The 25,685-nt window shown below is 51.0% G+C and overlaps 3 protein-coding genes across 3 annotated transcripts; 2 read left to right on the top strand and 1 right to left on the bottom strand.

The window, feature by feature from the left end:
• Positions 1-461: 461 nt before the first annotated feature.
• On the top strand, positions 462-7,870 carry LOC100902117 (ABC transporter C family member 3). The gene is made up of 20 exons (XM_029110877.1): positions 462-508; positions 634-745; positions 842-1,000; positions 1,109-1,198; positions 1,295-1,581; positions 1,676-1,763; positions 1,900-2,034; positions 2,127-2,293; positions 2,616-2,734; positions 2,851-3,082; positions 3,521-3,974; positions 4,082-4,316; positions 4,453-4,578; positions 4,884-5,295; positions 5,390-5,638; positions 5,805-6,088; positions 6,181-6,470; positions 6,564-6,852; positions 6,993-7,189; positions 7,377-7,870. The coding sequence occupies exons 2-20, from the start codon at positions 704-706 to the stop codon at positions 7,548-7,550; spliced, it is 4,029 nt and encodes a 1,342-aa protein (XP_028966710.1). The 5' UTR covers positions 462-508; positions 634-703; the 3' UTR covers positions 7,551-7,870.
• A 7,906-nt stretch (positions 7,871-15,776) lies between these two features.
• On the top strand, positions 15,777-20,638 carry Reps (RALBP1 associated Eps domain containing). The gene is made up of 9 exons (XM_003741239.2): positions 15,777-15,880; positions 17,407-17,510; positions 17,678-17,829; positions 17,905-18,664; positions 18,813-18,943; positions 19,051-19,286; positions 19,398-19,712; positions 19,833-20,081; positions 20,240-20,638. The coding sequence occupies exons 2-9, from the start codon at positions 17,480-17,482 to the stop codon at positions 20,403-20,405; spliced, it is 2,040 nt and encodes a 679-aa protein (XP_003741287.2). The 5' UTR covers positions 15,777-15,880; positions 17,407-17,479; the 3' UTR covers positions 20,406-20,638.
• Positions 20,639-21,178: 540 nt separating this feature from the next.
• MTA1-like (metastasis associated 1-like) lies at positions 21,179-24,849 on the bottom strand. Its single transcript, XM_029110884.1, has 5 exons — positions 24,643-24,849; positions 24,245-24,339; positions 23,719-24,069; positions 21,799-23,448; positions 21,179-21,655 (listed from the first exon to the last, which is right to left on the bottom strand). The coding sequence occupies exons 1-5, from the start codon at positions 24,668-24,670 to the stop codon at positions 21,494-21,496; spliced, it is 2,286 nt and encodes a 761-aa protein (XP_028966717.1). The 5' UTR covers positions 24,671-24,849; the 3' UTR covers positions 21,179-21,493.
• Positions 24,850-25,685: the final 836 nt, after the last annotated feature.

The following is a 25,685-nucleotide window of genomic DNA, read 5'->3' as shown; positions in this document are numbered from 1 at the left end:
ACACCTTCCCGTGCTGTATACGTTCTCATCGATGGTTGTCACGGCAATGCTACTATTTCTGGAGATCTACGTCCTCATCTCGCAGGTGGGGAAACCGAGACTATCGCGCTGAGACGATACCTTGATTGATTTTCGCTTCTCCTTAATTTGATTCTTGGCCGATCTATTGGAGGGAGAGATGACGAATTTTAGAATCGCTCGATCCAGAGTCGGAGAGTTTCCCCGAAAGGTCCTCAGCGGTCTCCGGACTATCTCGAGCTACTCGCTGAAATCCGCCATAGGGGTCTTGGAGACAGTGGTTGTTGAAAAACGACAACGGAGAGGCAGAAGCTCTGATTCTGAGTAGACTGCCACTCTCGGGATTCCTGTGCGCAAGTCAGATTTTCCCTGCGCATCTTAGTCCAGTCATGCTGCCTCTATTCCAGGTTAAATATGCCAAGAGATGCAGAAATCATCAGAGACTCTCCGGTGGGGACACCCAGTGCACCGATATCCCGGTCGTGTACAAGTGAGCTGCTCTTTCCTTTTGTACCTGATCGAGTTCTCTACCTAAACGAATAGATTCTTCCGCTTTCGTGATGTTGTAGTTCCTTGAACTGGAAAAAAATCTAAGAACTTGTTTTGAATGGACAGATATTCGCTGGCACCTCTCTGGAGTCAAGTCACATTCGCCTGGGTCCTGCCGCTACTCCGAAAAGGCTACATGAGAACGCTTTTACAAGAGGATCTAGGACAGATAACTCGAGTGGGTCAATGGGTTTCGAGTTATGAGCGACTTTCAGCGGTACATTTCCTTGTCTCGTCTGATATCGAAGAAACGCTCAATCCGATATCGTTCCAGGAACACACTAACGAACTGCAACACGAATATTTCAATCGATACCTCCAGAAAGAGTATGAGAAAATGCGCTCCAGTCCGAATTCCAAGAGTCGGATCAACCTGTGGAGAGTGTACATTAAGACGTATTGGAAGCAGTACCTATTGGCAAATCTCCTCAAGGTATGACCGGCTCGTGAATCGTACTCGTTGGCGACGGATCGTGTCTCGGACTGACGGTCCGCTTAGCGAAAAGACGTGAAACTGATCGGTGGACCGCTCGCTCTTCAGATCGGTGGCGACTTATTGGCGCTAATAGGTCCCATCTCTATCAAGTACATAATCAAGTTCATAGAGACGGAGGATCTTGGACCCGTGGACGTGAGTGGACGAGATAGGAATCGCTCAAGAACATACGAGTATTTCTCCCAGCGACGGGACGTGGGATGATCATTGACGCGTGAGCCATTATTTCAGCACGAAATGCGCACAGTCTCTGATCTCTTCAGAAACGGATACGTGCTCGCAGTGGGAGTTCTCCTATGCACGCTCTTGCAATCGACGTTTTCAAACAACTTTATGCACATGGTCACCATGCAGAGCGTTTACGTTCAGTCAGCATTGCGGACGGCAATTTATTCAAAGACATTGCGTTTGCGTCTACAGCAGGATTCTGAAGATGCCGACGAAGACGAAGTGTCTCCCACTACTCAAGACCAAGACACTCAAAGCTATAAAAGAGCACAAACCACAACGTCAATGGGGTGCGTATCGCTGCGGGGAACAATGCTCCTATGATGCATCACTCTTCGCTCTACGGGGGAGCCGAGATTCATTTTTCTCATTTCATCCATTCAGAGCGATCGTCAATCATATGTCCACGGATTGTCAGAATGTGATGATGATTTTTACGAATTTACATTACATCTGGATGTTGCCGCTCAAGGTCAGACCGCTATTCGTCGAGCATCGAGCCATCGCAGCTTTGCCCATTGGATACTACTCGACGCATTCGTTCGCCTTATGTCAATAGATGATATCGTGCGAGCACCTTTTGAGAACCTCTGGCCATCTTTTCGCAGATCGGTCTGATCCTTTACCTCATCTACGGGGTTCTTGGAATTTCGGTTCTCCTATCGTCATGCGTACTTGTACTCATTACTCCGGTGCAATACCTCATCTCCCGCGCGATGAGTCACATTCAAGCCAGTATCATGGTGGGTAGTTCGACAGAGATCGATGCCCCCTTATCATGGCGCATAGGCGGAATCAGATGCACCGATTCAAAGTTCGTTTTCTGTTTTTTCAGTCGATTTCGGACGAGCGAATGAAAAAGACTCGAGAACTCATACAAGGTGTTAAACTGTTGAAGATCTTGGGCTGGGAGAAGATTTTCGTTGAGAGAATTCAGCGAATTCGCTCAAGCGAACGCAGTCTGTTGAAAAAGGACGCCGTTTTCGTCGCGATGAACAGTGGGTGCTGAATGCAGTCTCTGGAATTTTCTTTCACCTTCTGCAATGAATCCTGCGCTCCGGAAGCGAGGAGTATTCTATTGACATTCTAGCGCGGCGTCGCGAAGTCCCCCGGGATTCACTACCCGATTAATGCTCTCCTCAATTTCCTCAGCTTTCCTGACGATGTTCTCGTCGGTATGCGTGCCGCTGCTCTGTTTCGCCATCCATACTTGGTTGGGAGGGGAACCTCTGCAGGCCGGTGTCATTTTCACGTCGGTGTCTCTCTTCAATCAACTCACCCTACCGCTGTTCATCGTTCCGTTCGCGATTCCAATCATAGTCAGTTCGATGGTTTCTACCCGCCGCCTCGAAGAGTTCCTCAGCCGTCCAGAAATGGAGAGAATCACTCCGTGGAACACTGACGTTTCGAAGGTGAGATCGCTGAGCAAGCTAGACGAGGAGGGTCAGGCCTTGTTACACCAGTCGCGCTCTCTGATTGCAAAATTATGTCACTTCTGTCCTGCGACCCCATCGACGACCTGAAATGTTTGCTTGGATCGCAGCGCTCAACCTGCGAAGACGAGGATTTCTTCGATGCCGCATCGACGTCCATGGCAGAGAGTTTCCTGAGCATTTCGAATGGAACCCTTGAATGGAGCAAGGGCGTAGAGATTTTACGTGACTTGAATTTGAATCTGCCGTCGAGGAAGTTGACATTCATCGCGGGTCCTTGTGGAGCCGGGAAGACAACTCTGCTCAGTGCAATGCTCGGCGAACTCGAACTGGCCAAGGGATCCATTGAATGGTTGGAGTACGTGAGCTCATCTCATTGAAATTCTTCTAAGGAGATTGTATTATTTCAAGTATCGGGACCTCTGTTTACGAATACTTCGATGTACATATATGCATAGATGAGCCACTCGGCTGTCAGTGACGATCAATCATACGCAGCCAACTTCGAACTTCCCAAAGTTTTCGCGTTCGACCGCTCCTCTGAGACTTCCCTGATCGCTTCGTCGCAGAAATGAGTTTCGCCACGGCAACAGCTGCCGAATGCGTTCACACGTTTTTCTCGATCTTCCTTCCTCCCGTGGGGGGATTATTCAGAGGATATATCTGTACCCTTGGGGCTCGAGATCCGACTTCGGAGTCTCCTTGCTCCGGGTCGCTTTTCATTGCTTCAGTTCAGAGTTCAGAGCCGTGTGACGTCCGCGCTAGAATTAAATGAAAAACTCTCCTACCTTTTTAGCAAAAATACGCACTTCGTAGCCTACGTGCCTCAGAGGCCATGGTTGGAGAATGCCACCGTAAGGGACAATATCATCTTCGGCCAACTTTATGAAGTGAGGAGATATCGGCGTGTCATTGAAGCCTGTGCTCTGGTCACCGATTTGGACACGCTGCCCGCTGGTGACCTCACAGAAATCGGCGAAAGGGGCGCCAATCTCAGCGGAGGTCAACGCCAACGCATTGCGATCGCTAGGGCTATTTACTCCGACGCCAGGCTCTTCATCCTGGACGACCCATTGAGCGCACTGGATGCGCACGTTGCGCGAGCTGTCTTCGAGAACGCCATACAGAAAATGCTGGTCGACAAAAATAAGACCGTGGTCATGGTGACTCAGAAGAAGGATTTACTCGCTTTCGCGCACCATCTCGTCATCCTCAATGACCATACGGTGGTCGCGAAGGGGACATACGATGTGAGTTCCTTGGGAGCGTCCGTCCTTCTAGATTTCTTGTTCATTCCATCCGCCCCCCCTTCCTTATAACTGTCGAGCTCATACTCGCATTCCCTCTCATACGTCAGGAAGTGCGAGCGGATCATCCGGAGAGTCTCGAGTGCCTCGAGCGCGGAAGCCACCTCGAATTCGCAGAAAAAAAGCGCCGGGATTCCTTGAAACCGAAACGAACGAAGTCGCAGCGGAAGATGTCCTTCACGGAATCAATCGAGCGCAATATGGATCGAGCCTTCTCGCTAACCCGACAGATACCCGACTTCGAAAGCTCGTTCCATGGCTCGTGCGCCGAGCGATGCAATAAAGGTCAGTCGGGAGAATCAGAATGTGTCGGAGGATCCTTTCGGGATCTCGAGGGAAAATTCCCCAGGATCTAGATCTCGTCTCCTGAGCTCTAGGTATGAGCCCTCTGAGAACCTAAATTCCATTTCCATGAATGCAGAGCGCCGCGGATCGATACTCAGTGAGCGGCTGTTTCTGAGAGGAGGGATTCTTGATGGCTCCACATCACCGTCGAGGAATCGAGCTCACACAGCTGGGACCGTGATGACCACTTACGACCACGAAGGTCAGTTCCTCCTTGTTTCAAGGAATCGGACCTTCGATTCTCGTACCGATCGGTCGCCATGGAAGGAAATATAGCCGCGGGGCTCGGGTGGGACTCGATCCCGAAAGAATTCGATTTGTTGATGCCCCGCGAGCCGAGAGAGAACATCCATTACATCGCTTCTGAGCGATCTCCTGACGGAATTTTCAGCGAATTCCGACGAATCGCGAACGATTAGTTCGTGTCCCAGAGGACTCGACCGGGCGATAGCGAGACGAGAGACGAGAGTAGGGCGACATCGATTTGAACTCCAAATTTTCCTCCAGGTGGTCGTCTCGAAGTCAGTCTCGGACCGAACGAGAACGACTCCGGGGAGTTGACACCATGGCGTTTCGTGGAAAACGAAGACCGCTGCGAAGGCTCGATTTCATCCAGAGTTTACACCCGATACGCGAAGGCCTGTGGGTTCTTCGTGGTTTTCCTCAGCGTACTCTTCTTTGGAATAATGCAGCTGTGCAAGATAACCAGCGATTTCTGGCTAATGAGATGGTCGGACATCAACCGCAACAACGGCTCTTTGACTCCCGCCGAGAGTGTTGAAGCCACCAACTGGTATTACCTGTATGTGTACGCCGGGATGTCGCTCGCCAACGTGCTTTTTGCCCTGGTGGCTAATCTCTCCGCTCAGCTGACCACTATCCGCGCAACGAAGCCCCTGCACGACAATATGCTCGAGAGGTAAGCGCTGTCCTGAGGCTCGACCTCGCGCGGTCTTGCGGAGCACGCTTTTAAAAATCGACACTCGACGCTCATATTTGAATTTCTCCATCAGAGTCGTGGGCTGCTCTCAAACGTTTTTCGATCAAAACCCAGTGGGTCGCATCATAAATCGCTTCTCAGCCGATCTCAACATCGTGGATAGGAAATTACCGATATCCTTCCCCGTACTCACCCGCTTCATCCTGATTTGCATCTCCGTCGCGCTGGTGAACGTCATCGTCAGTCCAGTGAGCGTGGTGTTCGTCGGAATAAGTTTCGCCGTCTATTGGTACCTTCAACAATTCTTCAGAGCTAGCTCGCGGTGAGTTTGCGTTCGTGTAGATTGACGTGGAGATGCCAGCCGACCGAACCCACTGCATTGATCATTATTATCATCGAGCTCAACGGTGGTGGGCCGCATCGGGATTCCCGTCAGAGCAAAGCGGGGGCCTCGAGGGGTTTTCATTTGGTCTTCCGATTTTTCTCAGAGAGCTGCAACGACTCGAGTGTATAACGAAATCACCCATCATATCACACTTCAGTGAGTCCTTGAATGGACTCCATACGATTCGGGCATATGGACGACAATCCGACTTCATTGTGCGGCTGCACGCGCTGCTGAACTCCAACAACGTCGCTGCGATCATGACGAACTCGGCGAATTGCTGGCTCGGGGTATCCTTGGACTATCTCGGTGCTGGCATATTGTTCCTGATCATCGTCACAAATATCGTGGCGGCTCTCGAGGGCTTCATCACCGCATCGTCCGTCGGTGCGTCGGTTCGCCTTATTCCTTTCAATGCGACTTCGCCACCAGGAATTCACATAATTTCATTACGATTATGACTCCGTCCTTTGCTTCAGGTCTCACAATGACGTATACGCTGCTGGTACCTCAGTATCTGAATTGGGTCGTCAAGAACCTGACATCCGTCGAAATGTACATGAGCTCAGTAGAACGTATAGAATCCTATCGAGAACTGCCAGCGGAATCCGAAGGAAGAAATTTGAAAGCAATAAAAGAAATTCCCGCAGCCCCACGACGTTGGCCCACTCGAGGCCTTGTCGAATTCGAGAATTTGACTCTCCAATACGATACGTCGGATCAGCCTGTACTTGACAATGTCAACATTGTGATAAAACCGGGCGAGAAGGTACACTCCGATCCCTAGTCAGGGAAAATCCAAAGCAAACAGAGAGCCTCGCCCTTCCGAGACTGAAATGTTCTCCCTCCTCGATGTTTTAAGGTCGGAATTTGCGGTCGGTCGGGCTCGGGTAAATCGTCTCTAGTTTTGGGACTCTTCCAAATGGTGCCTCTGACCAAAGGCCAGATCCGAATCGACGGAATCGATTTAGCGGGCGAGGACGTTCACGAAGTGCGTTCACGCTTATCGATGATTCCCCAAGACCCGATTCTATTCGAAGGTTCGGTCAGGGAAAACCTCGATCCAGAAGGAAAGTGTTCCGATGAAGAGATCTGGAAAGCTTTGGAAAAAGCTCGCATCAAGGACATGGTTACTGAGGCCGGCGGACTGGGTGAGCGCAAGCGGAGCCACGTATACCCATGCAATCCATTGAGCGTCCGGGCGGAATCACAGTCTCGTGGTTGAGGGGTTCAACCTGATGAGCCGAACTGCCAACTCGGTCGTCTAAAACGGCTTCATTATTCCCGACAGACGCCGAAATTTCCGAAGAGGGCTCAAACTTGAGTACTGGAGAAAAACAGCTGTTCTGCTTGGCAAGGAGTGTCCTCAGCCCGTCTCAAGTGCTCGTCCTTGATGAAGCCACCTCTTCACTCGATGTGTCCCTCGAAGATAAGATGCTGGAAATCGTTCGTGACGTATGGAAAGAGGCCACCGTAATAGCGATTGCGGTAAGTTTTTCCGCGTCCCCCGGGGACACAATGATATTTCGCTCGGTTGAGTCTCGGTCTGAAGTCTAGACAGAAAAATACATACTCCATCTGGAGTCGTCTCGGAGTATACGGCAGATAGGACGCTGGAGGCGTTGATATGAGTTCCTCAGCAGAGAGACGAGAATTCGGAATTGTGTATTTTCAGCATCGGATCACCTCTATCCTCGACTTCGATCGGGTAATCGTCTTCAAGTCTGGCTCTATATCGGAAATGGGCGACCCGAGAAAATTGGCAGAGGATCCCAAGACGGAATTCGCTGCTCTGCTGCGATCTTATAAGTCGAGCGCTACGCAACAGAAACAAGATATTTCAAAATGACGCCAGGAACCTAACTATAAGGATTCGAGGAGATTTTAGTCACAATCTGCGACATCCAGACAGGATATCAGCGTTTCAGAAGCTATTCACCTTGGTCATAGCCTTGTCCGAAGGCGAAGCTTGCCAGCTGGTTCGGCTTCCGATCGTGACTGACTTTCTTTTCGGGGAAAAGGAGCCGAAAACCAGGATTAAGTTAAATTTTAGACTGGGAACATCGACACCAGGCTCAATGTAGTGCCTCGAGATCCTCCTATTCATAATTTATTTTTACTGAACGGAATAAAGGACCCGCTACGAAGGTAGCGCAGTCATATGACTTATGAAATTCCTTCGAATCCTATCTTCCGTTCGGGAGGGATCTGCGTGGAAGTCTGATCGAGAGCCAGAGTCTCCACTTGAGCTTCAAGATGTCTTCATCACGAGCGAGCTCGATAGGAGCGTGCATATTATTTCGTGTTGATTCCCGGACATCGCATCCCCCCATCAGATCGAGAATAAACAGAGCGATACGTCAGAATCCTGACAGAATCGAGAGTCATCTCGTCTGTTCCGCAAACAATCTCGCGGGGCTGAATCTACCCCGGCATCGAACTCGGTAACCAAGAGCTCTCGGACAGCTAAGCGTTGATGTCTTCTGAGGGATTCGGGTCTCGTCGATGCTTCGAAGGACTCGTGGGGCGCTAAATATCCGGCGAGCCGTCTCTCAGCCAAGGAACTGAGTCGGGAGTGGGTGTGACGGGGGCGAAATATCAGGAAAAAAACCATGACAAACATACAGGGAAGAAATGATCCCCACGTCCCCATACCCTGAACCAGCATCGGCCGACCGGTGCGAGCATGAGCGTGGTGATCGGAGGTCCTCTGAACTATTATACACGAAAGTTGACGGTAATAGAGCGACCGAGCGAAGAATAGCTTCTGCGAGCGAAGTGTCGATTCCTCCCAGTCCTCTAAGCTCTGAGCAGTGACACGACGCCGATCGAGCTCTAGAGCCACGTTTATCGCTACGGAACCTCATCGCGGCTATATCGAGACCGAATGTAAAAATTAGTACTAAGTAACAGCCTAATATCCCACAGTCAGTCTCCACGTCGATCTCGACAGGCAATTCTATCACTGAAAACCCGGACGTCTCAGCAGAATAATCCCCAAGAGGAATCAGCTCGAGTTTCATCTTGAACTCTGCAATTGCGTGACCCGCCAGCATCCTGAGAACCACGCTAAGAATCACTGCTCCAGCTATTCCCGGGAACGATGCCGTGACCCCAATGGAGGAAAACATTTCCGTTAAACAGCTGTGAGCGATGAACACGGGACGATTATCGGTTCCCGAGAGTGGGCGTTTCGAGACAGCAGGCATATCCGACAGGTGACCCGGCATGCCGCTCGCCATGATGACTCCCTCATCCTCTGCGTTGTGCTCGAGGACCTGCTCATATTTCATCCTGGATTTTAGGGATTGACCATGAGGAAACATCCACATGGGATTGCGGAGCTTCCCCTCTCAAGGAGTACCGAGAGACAGCAGGAGCTCACCAACAACTGGGGGATACCGACTTTGGCGGAGCTGTCGGGAGGCGGCCGCTCAGTGTTTGCCTCGGCCGAGGGCTTCCGGAGTGAAAACATCCTGTGTATTCTTTGGCGGGAACTCTAAGAGCTGCGGAACTAACCCGACGGCGGGATCGTCATAAACATAAAGGATTTCTCCGCAGTATGAAGCATAAGGCCTACATTCAAGCTCATTTCGTGTATCTGACCTTTCGCTATCGCCATTGGACGCAGCCTTTCACGTCGAGCCTCTCGACGAGACAATCGCTTGCAGGAGGCCCACGGCGGATTCTGCATTGCGCGATATCCAAACATCCCCGGGGAAGATTGCAGAGTCGGGATTCCGTCGGGACCTCGGTGGTTCGGTATCTGATTACACCAAGGACCAGCATGCCGCGCGCGGGGGTTTGTTCCGGCGACATGGCCGATGCTGACGAGCGACTTTTATCCCCAGTGTTGATAATAATCTGCCCATTCTTCCATTTCCATATCTCGCGAGCCATATGTCGACGAGAATCGTTGTTGATGGCGGCATTCGAAAACTGGGGAACTAAAGGTTATCGTACCACAGGCGTCATCTGATTGTTAAAGGGTAGAATTCTGCGGAAGCTTCCCGCGAACAACACAGATTGATGTACGCTCATATGAGCTTACACGAGGGACCTTATTCTCTGAGGGGTTCGCATCAACTTAGGAATCTGTAGATTTTCTCCAAGGAGAATTCGTCGAGAGGCGAGAGCACTTGGGAATGTGCAGACACCATCACGTCGGTTGATTTTGACTGCTCGGGAAGCTCTCGGAAGAGCAGTTTCCTCTCTACTCGAGGTTAGTGGTCAAGCTCCCTCAAGCTGAGGAAGGAGAGCCGCCTTCCACGTCGACACCTCCTCGGGGGACGGCAGCCGTGATCTGATTCGGCGGTTTCGTATCGTCGGACAAATCGGGAATCGGTGCAAAATCGCAACGCTCCTTAGGATAGAATCTAGAAGGCGCTGCGTGTGCTCGCGTCGGAAAGTTGGAAATTCCGCTGAACCCTCGATTTCTTTGTTATAGGTCGTCAGGGATAAACGCCCCGCCAATTGTCTATCCCGAAACAGAGTAAGCGATTGGCCGGTCCTAGGAGCTCGCAAGCTGCATCGAGGAATCACTGGGGCCGGCGCCAATAAATTTCTCTCTCTGGATCCGTCCGAATTTTTGTAGCTTTTTGCTTGAATGATCCGACGTGGAATGCAATCACACGGCGATCAGCGCGCCAGAAAGAAGTTCGTGGTCGATGGACCACGCTTATGCTCGATACTCGAGTCAAGAGAGGCATCAAGGTATCTACTTCTGAAGAGGGAATCGAGGACTCGCAATCGGCTTAGCCGACGACCAACACATGTTCGTCGGCTTTCGATTCTCTCCTACTTCAAATGATTCTCGGGTCTCGGGACTGTGGCTTCTCCGGTACCGACCAAGACGTCCGATCTCCTACGATCGCTACATTCTCCACTCCGCATGATGCTTCGTTCTGCTTCGAAATTAGGGATCTTGAATAATATCTCCCCTGCTGAGGGGACTCCCATCAGTCGAGTTCGAGGCGTGCACTCCCATGATGAGATTGTTTTTTTGCCCGCTCCGCAGACGGAATATTTTGAGATCATCTGGCACGGTGTGCATATCATTGCCAACTAAAGAAATCGTGGGAGAGGGATAAATATGGAAGGAGGACGATAAGCATGTCGTGGCGCAGTCTCTAACCAAGGACACGTTGTTAGGACGGCTGCTCTTGAAAACTCTGACACGTTCGTCCCAATCCGTCATAAACTCCGCATCCTTTTGTGCGGCGATTTCGACGGGAGGTCAGGGTTGGGCATAAGCCCGTCGAAGCTGCTCATTTCTCTCGACGCATTGGTGTCCGGAATTACCGCGAGCCAATTCATCGCGGCTATGCTTAGATTGTATTCGCTAGTTAGAGTCATGCGGTTTTGCCTCGAATCAGCATCGAGTCCATGAGACTGCAGTGAAAAAGTTCTGCGTTCACAATTATCCATTGATCCTCTCTCTGAAGGGAGCTGCAATTTTTGCATCAAACAGATCCGCATTCCCGTATACGATCGCGACGTAGAGTGAGCTTGAGCTCCGGGCGCCCGCCAGGGAAAGGGGAAGGAACTATCATAGTTCCCTGAGCGGATGCTCTTGAAAGCCGTCGGCTGAACTTCGTCGACGGTTGATTCGCTTCAAAATTCCGAATTGAGCCTCCAGGCAATGAGCTTGAGCGTTTATGAGTGAACCTCGAACGCGTGGAATCCTTTCCTTTTGAAGCCGCAGACGAACTCTGAATGGTCTTACTCCAGTCGCTAAGGTCGGAATCCATTGTCTAGATTTAAGCTCAGTCACCTTAATTGAGAGCCGGGAGGTGAGGCAGGTTCAGCTGCGTCGGTCGGAAGTCATTGGGATGAGGGATCATGGATCCTGGCGCATATTTGAGACCTTATGGCTAAACGAGAACTCCGACAAAATCGTAAACCGTAAAAATCTCAACTAATCTCGACTAACAGTTCCTGCAAGAGTGATTGCGAGGAGTATTTGGTATTCGAAATTATTCGTCGTGCCGACAATGATGTTGACAAATGTAGCCGATAGCTTCTCTATATAAGAGGAAATAAAGAGGCTCCAATTACTGGCGCAGTCGACATGGCACGAACAACTCGCTATTCCGCGGGTCGGAGGAAGCTCCGACGAGATACCTTATCATCTCTGTGCACAGGTCTCATAACCAAAGCGGAAAAAGACGGATTCTACAACAATCTGGCTGAAGGATGAATCCTCAGCTGCATACGTAAAGTTGACCCAATACCGAACCAAGCTCCTCGAGCTTCGAGGTACAGAATTACCAACTTCAGCAGAAGAGGCAGAAGAGTTCGTCAAGCTGGAAAAGATCGACCGTCACACTTTGATCACTCTCGAGAGAATGTTTCAATCCTTACCAACAGATCACTCTCTGAGAAAAACAACGATTGCTCCACACCTCGAGAGGATCGAAATGATTGAAGTCGGTGCAGGAGATACTCAACAAGAACGTCCAAGAAAGTCGAAAGAAGGACCGAAAGACAGAATTCGACGGAAAGAGTTCTTCGTGGGTCTGGTCGAAAGTACTCTATCCGAAAAGGAAGTGATTGACAACGAAAACCTCCAAGAAATACAGAAATACTCATATCTTTTTTCTTCATTAAAGAGGAACACCAAGGCTTTCAAGTTGGTACACAACTACGCGGGAGTAGAAGACTGTTTCAAGTTAGCTTGGCAGGACCTCGGAGATCACTATCTCTCCACAACCGATTTGAAATCTTCCCACCTCCAGGCTATTCGAGACCTAACCAAGAGATTCAAAGTGAACCGAGAAGACTAGTTCAGAGGACTCGAAAATCTTTATGATGCTGCCTGGGGACATGTGAACGCGTTAAGAGCTTTGGACACAGATGCATCAACGTATCGAGCCCTCACCATAATCGGTCTCCGAGAATGTTTACCGGAAAATATACGCGTAAAATACTTGCTCTCCAAGGACGCTGATGATCTCTCAGACATCGCATTCGTAAGTCTTTTCCAATTCCTCAAAGAAGAAATAAACGCTCGCCGTCGTTCCTGGCGGATGAATTCAGATAGAGACATGCTCAACAAAGGAAGAGAACAGAAAGAGAAAAAGGAGCATGGAAAGAATGAAGAATTCGTACCGGCTCGAAAAATCTCCCAACCGGAAAAGAAAGTCTTCCTACCTGTCTAAACATGTCAATGGAGTGCTTGGTGTTTACGATGGGGAAATAAATAGATTCGTTCGTCGGACTTCAGTCGTATACTGCTTGACATTGAGTCAGAGTTTCCATTCTCGCTACGACCACGATTATAATCGTCAATCATCTTTCCTTCTAATTTGACTTCTGTACGATGAACGACAGTGACAGAACCCCCGAATCGAATGTCGACTATGACCAGCCCTCCACTAGTCGTGGGAGGAGAGCAACAAAAGGAGGTTAGCATCCTTGCTTCATTGCGAGATATGACCGGGACCGTGACTTAGTTTCGGTGTCGTGTTTTAGGGGGGAGTGCACCTACGACCGAAGTGACTCCGGCGAAACGGATGAAAGTCGATCTGAAGAAAATATCAGATCTCCGACTCGGACCGTCTCGGTCTTTATCTATCAGGGGGGTTGTTATAGAAAAAAAACCTACTGTATATGTATGTCTGTTTGTACACTTGTGTCGTTGTAACTTGTAACTCTCAAAAACTTCAAAGCTTCTCCACGAAATTTCGGTTGCAAGTCCGGACAGGAAAGTTTTTGTGGGTTTTGTTTCGTAAACCATTACCGGGTGTACGTCACAATTCACAATGCCGATTTTCAGGTTTTTTCCTCAACTTCGTTTTTCCTGGGGACAGGCAACACTGGGAACAACGAATTTCAAACAATTGTAGAGACGAGGCGGGAGAGGGGACAGAGCGAACAACGCGAGAGATATGTATGAGGAATGGATAAATTGAGGAACTTAAACTTTCGGGAGAACGGGGAAACGGGAGGAGGGGGAAATTGGAGGAGGGGTAAACGGGAGAAGGGGGAAACGAAGACCGGAAAAACGGGAGACCAGGGAAACGGGTGAACGGGGAAACGGACCGAAAACCTGATTCTCTCACTCTGATTCTCGAAATACCGGGAGGAAATCTCAGTCTCTGTCGTTTGTTGTACCCTCGGGATTCGATTGTCGCAGCGAAGCGCGACGGGTATTGCTAGTTACACAATAAATCAACATCCCTGGCTAAATGATCGAGGGAGTTCTCCGCACTCCGGATCGCGTCTGTCGAGCTCATGCCAGTTATATGATGTCAAGAGAACACTCCGCGGACTCAAATCGCCTCCACCACGGAGCTTCCGACGGGGAGCGTCTTATGGGGTTCCAAAGTGTTTTGTTTGACGAATCGAGGGCTCACTAGAAGAGATTCCCACGCGCGGTTTCCAATCAGGGCATGATGCGAGAATTTCTCTCTCATAATGATCAAGCGCGTGACGAATAGCAGTCCCGCTCCCTGTGCGATGTGCGAATCTACTGACTGAGTCATTCGTAGAATTCAGTCGTAAGGTCGATCGAGCCGTCTACGGTCTATAGGGTGCGGCGGCTAAATTGGGATTATTTTCATCGCACCGCCCGGAATAGGAAGAAAGCATCTATCTGGGAGACGCGTCTGCGGTGTGAGGCGGCATCTTAGGACTGTTGAATCATATCATAACCAGAGCTCTAACCCAGCGATTGCTCTCCGAACTGGTCCGACAACGATGCGGTCGAAGCGGCGATTCTCGCGCTGAAGTGAATCTCCATTCTCAATGCTCGAGCCCCATAGGCTATGGGCCATAGCCGGCGCAAGGGTAAATGACAATGGAGTGTATTCAAGCCAGTCTTACCAGCTTAGGCACATGTACCGGTCAAGTGACATCATAATTCGATAGACTCTTGATTAGGCCTAACATGGCGGACACCTCTCTCGGATGGATGCATTCCTTCTATGCCGGGCGTTGCGATGAAAAAAGTCTCAATTTAGCTGCCGCACCCTGTACACTACAAGTCGAGATCCTTTCAAGATCGTCGGACCCGGACAGGGGGCCGGTGCATGACGCCTGAGCGACGTGCCCACACCCGATATTCTGGGGGCATCACGACATGACTCCACCAGACTTCGAAATGAGATCAAGGCATACCGGATCAGCAGTGAATCCTCTCCGACGTCGACGTTTCCTCGCTCAACCAAAGCAATAACCGGAGCTTTGCACGTTCGATTTCTAATCAGCCGGAGATCCGCATTGACTCGAAGGAGCGATCGAGTACTCAAGTCAGTCATTGATGTCATTGAGGTGTCAGTTCTGGGGAAAGATCAAGTTGGCAAATGTGTCCGATAGGATGAAGAAAGGGACCACCAATTTCCTTCAAAAACGGAAATACGGGTCCCAAAGCGGAACTTCAGCTCTCGAAGGCAGGATGCCTCGTCCTGCCAGCGTCTCCACTACCATAGTCGACAGTCTGAGCGGAACGGAGTATTCCCGTGACAAAAACTACGCCACTCGTGATATGTACTCACTTACTCTCCTTTCCGTGGAGAGCCGATGGATTGACGAGGTCAGGGAGATGCACCCCGAGCCACTAGGATCGGGATAGCATTTGAAAATTGTCCCATCGAATACGCTCCGAACCGATTCGTCGAAGGAGCATCACGGAATCCGACGACTTACAGACCTTGCATTGGCCCCAGTTCGTCCAGAGATGTAGACCCCGAGCTGCTATTCTATTTCGAGCTCGATGAAAAGCCATTCATCCTCTAGAGAGAGGAGCGTCTCGCTTTCTCCCAGGAAAAAGCAGCGCATGGCGGCTCCCTCTGCGAGTTTCCAGCAAAGATCATCATCACCACCGATGTCTGTTTAGTCGTCTGCCATCGTAGACTTCCCGACTTCGCTCGGAGAAACCGCATAACGACCCTGTCCTGTATGTTCCTCGGGAACGCATGCCCGGATTAGGTTTTCCTGCGTTCCAGAGGAACGCCCTTTCTGCATTCTTCCCCATATCGAAGTACTGAGGAGGGGACCTAGTGTCTGGGTGGAAGTCTGTCCGTGAGTCCGGATCTATCTGTGTCTGTTTGTGTATTATGGTGGTGATAGTGATGGTAGAGCTTTACCATCAACCCACACGGTGACGGCTGCGATACATGAAAGTCTGAAATAGCGACGGAAGTTTCCCCAAGACAGATCGACACCCGCTGCCCATTGGTGAGTGAATTCTCTGTCTTCCGAGCAGGCCAATCGTTCCGTGATCGCACAGTCCTTCGGCGGTTTCTAAGAGAATCTTTGCTCGCTGGAATCTCCACGGCGTTGAAATGTCATGGTGGAACACCGTCAGCGGAAATTCCACCAAATGGATGGGGGGCTCGCGACTCTCTCCTATGCGGGGGTTTGACGCTCCAGGGGCTGTCGGAGAGCCTCCGGCGCTCGCGACCTGGCATGCCATGACATACTGAGCGCCAGCAGTTAGAGCGGTGTTGTTGATCCTACATCCAGAGTCGTGGTTGGGTTTCCGCGAGTCTGCGGTCGAGCTGGACAGTTGTATTCCCCGTGAGCGACGTCGGCAGCATGAGTAATCGCGTCAAGTGTCGTAGGTTTCAGTGCGATAACGGTGGAGTTTCGTCGCGACGTTCCGACTGACTCGAGGTCCCCTCCGGGGTTTGGGGCGGCCAGTGTAATCCTGCCTCCAACCGTTGCTGTTCTAGTCATGGTGGCAGTTACGGTGACGTCAGGTGTTCAGCGAGATTTCTATCGGGCGATATATGTCATCAATCGACTGTCACAAAGCTTTGGCTTATTCGAGTATACGCTGACGCTCGCTGCGTTCATTTGAACGCTATCGTAACAGCGCAAGCTCCATCTGAGCATTCGTCTTTCCTGGTTCGATCGAATGGAACGCCATCAATAAGGGAAAACTCATAAATCGTGAGCGCAGTCCTCAATTTGTTCAGGAGACCTCATTCGAAATATTCTGATGGATGTGGTCTTATCCGGTGTTCCTCGGGTCTATTTTGGACGACACGGATGCCGGGCTAAAAATGCCGAGTCGAAATCGGACCATCGATCGATTCGTCTCCGAGCTTCGCTCGACGATGAACGACGGCCGGATAATCGGATAATCAAGGAAAAGGCCTAAGCAGCGTGGAAGTGGGACGGGTCTCACAGTAAAAACAGTATGGACCGCGCTCGTCCCGAACCGCTGATGGAGCTTTCCGTGAATTCGCTCCGAAGAATTCCGTAGGATTGAGCGGAAACATACAGTCCCCGACGGTCTGTCAACTTTCTGTGGACGTCCGCTGCTGAATCCGCTCTCTTCTAGGATGCGCGGTACGATCGTATTCGAAACGGGGAGAGCTCTTGGCTTACCTACGATTCGGGTATACAATGCCGAATCGCGGCTGTGCTTCAAAATGTACCGCTGTTCTCAATAACCATCGAAGTCAGATTTGTAAATAGCATTCGGCCAGATAATTTTCCCGGAACGAAGGATTGGTGCGTCCAGCCATAAAAACGCCTACGCCTGGTCTGAAGTGACAATCGCTGACTCACTGCATCTGCTCACGAATTTCGACCGACATTGACCGCAGACGCACGGGAGAATCGCTTCGATCCATCCAAAACTGAAAATGTTTCACTTGACCGGCAGCTGTCAGAAGAGCTCCAGCGGCTCTTACATTAGCCTCTCTATTCGGATGAATCTTGTCAGACATTCAAAGAGCTGATCAATTTTCCAGGGTCTGCCGCTTAAAGAAAATTATGCGAAACAGGACAAACTAAAATCAATCGCTCGCAGCGGGTCCTGCTCCCATGGACGCAGGCTCAGGCCTGAATACAGCAGGTGAGCTCTCGAATCCTCATGAGCAGTCTCCGATCAGGATCCGACACGCATAACTCTCGGCAAAGACCGAGTGCTTCGGTGCTCCGATTCCCGCTATGGTTCTCCCGTTCGCACCTATCCGAAATCGTGAATTGACTTTTCCATCTTCCTCCTCTGCGTCCAAACAGATTGTTGCAAGCTGCAGCTTTCCGCTGATGAACGCTGTTTCTACGAGGAGCTTTTCCTAAACTTCGATAACGGTGGTGACGGAAGGATTCAGGGCTCCCAGGCTAGCGCCCTGCTCAGAGCCGCGAATTTACCGACCGACACCCTCCAGCAGGTATGAGTCAGCTTCTGTCTCCGGCGGAAACCAAACCGTCTAGGTACTCTAGATCTGACGTTCGATATTTCGCAGATCACAGAACTCTCCGGAGCGAAACGAGTCGGACATTTCGGACGCACTCAATTCTACCGCGCCCTCAAACTCATCGCCGGAGCCCAGAACGGGATGAAGCCTTCCAACGAAGTTCTGGCAGCTCCACTTCCTCTGCCGAAACTGAGCAACCTCTCCCATCACACATCGATCATAATCAACAATAACAACATCGTTAGTTGTTACAACTCAGCCGCTCAGGCCCAAGACAGCAGCCCCGACGAGTCGCAGCAGACCACGAGCCCGAAGGACAGGACGTGGACCACTTTTCAGCGGACCGAAAACGATTGGTCCTCATCAAGAATGTTGCAGCTGCAAGCAGAGGAACAATGTCATCTTCTCGGAGGCGCGGCCGACGAGGACGATGACGAGGATACCGCGGGCATATGGAGCATAACGAAAGAGCAGCGGGCCTACTACGCAGAACAGTTTCAAAAAATGCAGACTGATCTAACGCGTGGAAAAATTCAAGGACAACAGGCCAAAGAGTTTTTCGAGAAGAGTCGATTGCCCGTAGAGGAACTATCTCGCATTTGGCAGCTTAGTGATATCGACCGAGATGGTCAACTGGCACTCGATGAATTCTGTACGGCAATGCATCTCGTCGTTCTGAGGAAAAACGGCATCGAGCTCCCAAGTCAGTTGCCGGCGACGCTACTTCCCGATATACCGCCGCTGATTCAGACTAGTCCACTCCCAACGAATTCGCATATCAACCAATCGACCGGCACGAAAGGTCAAGGTGAGCATTGTTTCAAACCGAAAGGGACGAGTCAATAAACTGTTTCCCCGGCGGCGATCCATCGCTCTGGAACTCCTGAAGGAGAGCTCGATGGGAGGGCGAATATCGGCGACAGAATCTAATGAAAATACGATCTCTCCGTGTGCAGCAGTCAAAGTCTCGACGCCGATGTCGAAGCAATGGATGAAATTCAGCCCCTCACCCATCACGGGCTCGCAGAGCCATTCCGAATCATCGCGAAAACCTAATCCACATATCCAACGGACGCCGAGTTCCGAGGCGAGTTAATTCAGCTCGACAAGTCCTTGCCGCCGATCATGATCGTACTGGAAGAATTCCCCTCCTTCGGTGTGATTGGAGGCCGCGCTGACTTGCTTCTTTTCCAGGTCGGAACGGGACCGGTCAGTTTCGACTTTTCAACGACTCTCGTAAATCAAGATCCTCGGATTCTCCACCCTGTAGCCCGTAGGATTTCTCCGGACCCTCCTTCAACCTTCAACAACAACTGTGATCCACCTACCCGGTCAGTGGCCGATCCTTCAGGGGGATCGGGCTACGTTATCATGAACAATAGTGGCGACAACGACACATTGGACGGTACTCAGATGATCAACTCGAATGGGTAGGTCCTCGTCCCGAAGAGGTGGTCTTTCTGCTCGATGATCCTCGCATTGTTCCTCTTGGGAGCTCTTCTACGAGCGCATGTGTAAATTCTCGGGGAAATTCGTTTCAGACCCTTCTCTACTCCGAGTCTCGATGCGATATCGAACGGCACTCGAACGCCGCTCGCCGCAAAGAAGGACGCTCCCCCGCCTCCTCCGCCGCGGCCAGCACACCGAGGGCATCATGCGAGATCGTCGTCACTCGACCTGAACCTTCGTACCAATCCCCAAAAGAGCCTATTCCCTCCTGTTGTGCCTCCGAGATCTTCTCCAGCTAACGGCTCAAACGTTCCGAGGAGTCTGTCTCGGGAGGAAGGTCTGAAGGCCCTTGGGAACAACCCTCCACGAATCGGTGCAACTGGCGGGGGGGCATTTCAAGTGTACAGGTACGTTCGCGGGGTGCTCAATGAGAGGAAGCCACACCGGTTAGGTGTATGGATCCGCAAATGGATGCTCACCTGATGCCTTTCGGAATATCCCAACCCAATCCCATTTGTGAATTTCAGCGGGGCTGTGAAGAAACCCGACGACAAGCGAGTTTCGGCTGACGAAGAATCCTCTTGCTCGTCATCTCATTCTTCATCATCGTCCTCGTGTAACTCGTCGTATGAAGACCTCAGCTTGGATCCCACTACTGACGACGCCGCCATGCTTCTCGTGGACGATGATCACACGGAGTTCGGGTTCATGGAGAGTTCCCACAGAGCCGCTCGGAAACTCGAACTCCCAGATGCGATGATGGCTCAGTTCATGACGTGAGTTCTACGTTCCGCTCGTATACACTATATGGAATCGTCACGTTCGGCTACGGCTCATCGTAGTCTTTTGGGGACTTCATCGTATAGAATAGAATGATATTGCAAGGCCCGGATGATGTTCTTTGCTGACATGCCTCTCTCTCTGCCCGCAACAGAGAAATCCCCACGGACCGCGAGCAGCTCATCCGCGAAATAGGAGCGCATCGGGAGCGGAATTCAATGCTTCGGGAATGGAATAAGAATCTTCACGACGAGCTTCAGCTACTAGTTCAAGAGAGACTATCATTACAGAATCAGAAACAACCTACTTCAACGATATGATCGAGCGCATGACTTCGTGTTGCAGATAAGCATGATATGACGACCGGTGATCATAGGACCTGGAGTCTCCTCCAAAGCGGTTCCCGTATTCTTACCTCTCCTTTTACCGATTCGTATTTTCCGATGGAATCGAGCTACGGTGACGCAGCCTCCCCGCGTATTTTTTGAAAATGCTGCGCTTTTCCTTTGTAGCGTCTCCTACGGATGCCAAGATTGCTTTATTTCCTCGTCGGACGGACCTTTCTCATTTGGTTCTTCTCCTTCTCCAAACTCGGGACTCGATTGAGCAAAAACTACGACGACCGAGAGTATTCAAGTTTGTGTTCTCGCTGTGGAGAGTCGGATGGGTGCGCTTGTTTTTCTGTCTTTGGTAGCATGCTTCGGAGTGGTGTCACGATTCGATTGAGTATTCTTTACGGGAACGATTTCGCTTTAAAGAGTCATTGAGGGCCAGCCGTCGTGCTCGCCGTGGCTCGTTGATTCCGACCAGGCTAGCAGGCGAGCTGGCTGGCCAGACCAGTCGGCCCTGCGTCAGTGTTTCCCGTCATTCGCCGTCGAGACCGCACTGTCGCGAAGATGAATAGTTGCGTTCCGATCAGAACGAGGAGCCGACCGTGGAGACTGGAGGAGACAATTCTATAGATCGAAGTCGGCTCGGACTTTAGGGCACGTATTGAAAAGAATAGAACTTAGGTAGCGAAAAGAGAATCTACCCGGATAAGGCGTGACTTCCGCGGAGTTGGACGAGAGAATAAATAAATCAAGTGTATTTATGTATCAACACCATAGCAGTTGAGTCTATTTTATTCAGAATCGGTCGATTCGAGGGGGGTGCAGTCTTCCATTTATTCGTCCGTTCATTTATATCTATATATATTCATATATTTATTTATATATATATATACTCGTGCCGACGTCTCGCGCACTCAGCAAAGACCTACCCCAAGTCATGGATCGTCGTGTTTTGTTTTTATAAATAAGTACAAGAGTGAGTTCTTCTGTCGTCCACTAAATAAACCAGTACCAAATCCCAGCTATTCCCACTCGCTTCACAAGAAGACTTTCGCGTCGGGAGACTTTCCCACTACCTATGGAGCGAGATTCGGCTTATTCATGTTGAAAGCGTATTTCGTCGCGCGACGCGCGAACCGACGTATCTGTAGGAGGCTGAGTTTCGTTTTTCGGACTTTTTTGATCGATGATGTCGCTTTGAAAAATTGATCGTCCGGTTGATTTCCCTGAGTAGGATTCTGGAAGAGAAATTTACGATGAGTCTTGATTTTCTTCAAGCGAGAAAGTCAGTGATACATTTTCTGATCGATATCCATCATCTGATGCCAAGCTTTAGGGAAAGGAACAAAAAAGGAGACGGGAAGCGCGTCGAGAAGCTTACCCAATTGCCGATGTGCTTTCTAGTCGACTTGATAGCGGCCGCGGGTACACTAGCAACGGACAGGTTCGCTGGCACCGGGGTATTCGAGAAGTCGCTCTGTAACGCTAATCGCTTGGCAGCGATCGCGGCGTCCTGGGCTGCCGCTCGTTTCAAGGAAGCTTTGTGAGGGAAGGCTTCGGGAAATGCTTTATACATTTTTTCCGGTGGTGTGGGGAGCAGGAACTCCGGTTTCGGTATCTGGGGCATTCCGAGACGATGCGAGACGTCGACCACATGTCCTCTGTTCTTCATTTTTTTCGGAACGATGCCGACCAAGGGCTTCGTTTGCATCTCGAGTCGGATCGTCGCTAAATCCACGCTCGAGAACGGGTTCCGGGCAGCGTGTCGGGGCTTGATAATGGCTTTGCACTGTCGTCGAAGCTGCTTCGTTTGAGGCGTCGTATGCAGGTAGAAGGCGGCCCTCGTCTTCACAATGGGCCTCGGCGACGAGCTCCGCATCAACGACAACGGCATGCAGGGGTTCGGGGTCGCAGCCGTCGGGAGATTCATGTTCAGACCGTGATTGGTTATGCAGTGCCTGACGAGGTGAGCTTTCTGTTTGAACTCCTTGCCACACATCGGACATCTGCATGGTCCGTCCTTCATGGTCGCCAGCTGCTGAACCAGAGCGAGATTCGCGGCTGCTCCCAGAGGAGGAACTCCAGGGTTCGGTGAAGGTAGACCAACCAACGCAGCCGCGGGCAATCCTCGAGCGGAACTACTCGCCGAAGGAATGAGAGTGGCTCCATTGCCGGTCGTCGACAGGTCAACAGATCCTACAGCTTCCATTTTCGTCGGGAACTTGAGGCCACCGTACTTCTTCCAGTATGGCCAGCACAGACTGCAGAGCCGACATTGCATGTGAGCCGGTCCCCATGAGTACCACTGACCGCTGGTGCTCGTGTAGCAACTTTCGCACAAACGACTACTTGACAAGTTGCTCAAGGACGACTCGTTTTTGTTGTAGTTAGGAATGTACACTTGCTTGAGCTTGAACTCGGCCTCGACGGCTTTGACACGCTTCTGCTGAACGTAACGGTCGGTCGTCTTCCACATGTAATAGTAGTCGACGATGCTCTTGAGACTTTTCCAGGGGAGGAAGTCGGCGCGGATATCGTTGAAATCCTTGCCGTATCTCTCGAGAGCCTCCTCGAACAAGTTGGCTTCAGATGCCGACCATTCCTCCATTTCGTCCCTGCACAAGACGGGACCGCTCGTCGGCACCAGAGAACACAATGCTTTGCTAATATCGTAATTCTGTCGATGGAGAACGTCCATCGCGTGGAATAGCGTCGCGTCTCTCGATGCAGCTGCTGCGCTCATGTGAAGACTCGGTTGCTTGACACTGCTCGAGCAATCCAAAGCGCGAGCGAATGTTCCAACGGATCGGCAGATGACCAAAAACTGGTCGATGGTTTTATCGTCCAGCCCGTGGTCTGGGGAATATGTGAGCGTGTCGCGTTCGATCTCGGGCGACGGAGATCGGTCGGAGGGGGCAACCCACGGTGGCACCTCGGCTTGATATTTGGAACCGACGCGAATTTCTCCTTTGTCGGCTAGAAGAGTTTTTTGCGCTGGATCGTAAACGAGAGAATAGAAGAAGGCATCGTCCTGGAGAGAGAGAGAGCAAGATCGAAAATGAGTCACTGTGGCCATATAATCGACGAATATATGTCTCACTGTCTCTTATTTGTTCCTAACGATGGAAACAATTTCTTCCCCTGGGATCGAGCCCGAATACGCGAGAATCAAACTACCGCCCCAAACAGAGAGAATGAGAGTTCCACCAGCATGTACGGAGCCGTTGACTTCGTATCGATGTATCCCTCCTTCTACAGCGGGGATTTGTGGCTTACGTCTATTTTTCCCCCGCGAACTCACCTTGTGGAGGTAGGATCCCAATGTTTCCGTCTCGTTCAGGAGAGTAACTTGGCACTTCCCTCGAATGGCCGTCGCGGGCAGGGTTTCCATCTGACGAGAGAGGAACAACTCTCGGTGTTTTAACTGATGTCGCTCCTTTTCCGATAGCGATGCGAGGACCTTTGGCGCTTCCTGGATCGGGTCTCTCGCAGGGTCTTTCACCGGGTCCTTGGTCTCTTTGTTGGCGGACTCCTTGGCTTGATCGATCTCCTTGTCTTTCGACTTTTCTAACTCTTCCACAACGGACTGATGTTTGTCCGCGAGCGAGATCAAGTTCGAGGATATGTCTCGTCGCCGGTAGTAGCACATCACCTGCCAACGATGCATCAACTTCAATTAAAAGGTCCCAAGGGTAAAGTCTCAGCGTGTGTGAGCGGAATATCGAGGCAAACTTCCGAAGACAACTGCACACAAGAGAATATTCGGTCCAGACAAATTCCGAACGACCTAGGTTTAAGACGGGCGAAATCTTTCGGATCGCTCTTACCTTAGCCTCAACATTGCCATTAGGAGTTTTGATGAGTTCCTCGATTCGTCTTATCTGATACGGTGTCGAGGAAGAGGTTTCGAAGTAGACATAGTCTAGAAAAAGAATGAGAAACTTTTGAGTCTACGGCATGAGAACTCGCGGCAGAGTCACGAGCAAGCCCGCTCGCCATTAGCGGCGAGCACCGGAGTGACACTTGGGGATAATTAATGAGGGACGCCGACGCGCCGACGCGCTGACATCTTCACCTAAGCGTATCTAGCCGCAGGGTTTCGTCCTACTTCGGGAAATCGACTCCAATATCGGAGTCAGCGCATCGAAGCTCCGATTCCCCATACAATGCGGACTCGTATCATCCTTCGTGAGCGGGATCATTGGAAAAGGAGTTGGACTCTCACCTCCGACCCGGTACATGTTGGCGGCCATGGTCACCGGCCGTAATTTTGATCGTTTCGCTCACTCGAACGACTCACTACGACGGACCCGTCGGCTGGCGAACGTACAACCAACAGGACCTCCGAGTTAGAACTTCACAATTGTATAGTGAGCCGAACCCTCAGTCGAGCTGCCGCATCCTAGCATCAGCAAAGCGGCGCTGTCGTTGTCGGAAGTTTACATCGGAAGTGACCTAGGAGAGCCAACTTTGATTCCTCTGGCGCGAAATTTCAAATCTGAGGAGCGCATGTAGCTCCCCATTGGAGGCAGCAGCCGAACACGTCCGAATGAGAAAGAGCCTGAGAGTAACTTCCTCCGAGAGAGAGTTTCAGAATCTCTCGAGAATTCCACGATATATCGATGAATTTTTGGTTTTCGGGAGATCGCCGGGGTTGATTTCATTGAAGGCTTCCGCAACGAGAAGAGAGGGAAGGTGATGGTGCGCGCCCATCATGGGCAGTCAGTAGGTAGGTAATGGTCTTCTCTCCGCGAGAAAAAACAAAGGGGCCATCTTGAGAGGATGAAAAGAGGGGGGATCAGGTGCGCGGAATTCGAATTCCGCCAGCGATTCGATCCAGATCAGGCGATCCTTTCCGGTCGCACTTGGACTTTCCGGCCAGTTTGCCTCGTAGGAGCCGAGGAACGAACCTGGGACCCCAGCCAGCGGTCCACCGGGGAATCCAGCCGCTCGCGGACCACGGCAAATTGGTACGGCGCTCGGGAGAAGCAGAAAATCGAGCCAGCTTATATGATTTTTGACACCGGAGCATCGTAGGAAAGGGGTTTCCGTACGGATTAGGCGCTGTGCGTTCCATAATGCCGTCGCTGCAACCTAGCGCCGTAATCCGTAATACGGTGCCGGAGTCGTCAGAGAAGCCATCGAGCCTGCTGGACCAACAGATAGATATACGCCCGGAGAACTTATCCTTTATCGGAAAGGCCGGATGTCCCATGCAACTCTCAATCTCAACTTGGGTGTGAATGCTCATGAACAGTTTATTCAACA

This window comes from Galendromus occidentalis, unplaced genomic scaffold, assembly GCF_000255335.2.
Source record: "Galendromus occidentalis unplaced genomic scaffold, Mocc_1.1 scf7180000077128, whole genome shotgun sequence".
In the NCBI taxonomy this organism is placed as follows: Eukaryota; Metazoa; Arthropoda; class Arachnida; order Mesostigmata; family Phytoseiidae; genus Galendromus; species Galendromus occidentalis.
The sequence above is the reverse complement of the archived record's forward strand: the minus strand, read 5'-3'. Positions and strand labels throughout refer to the sequence as shown.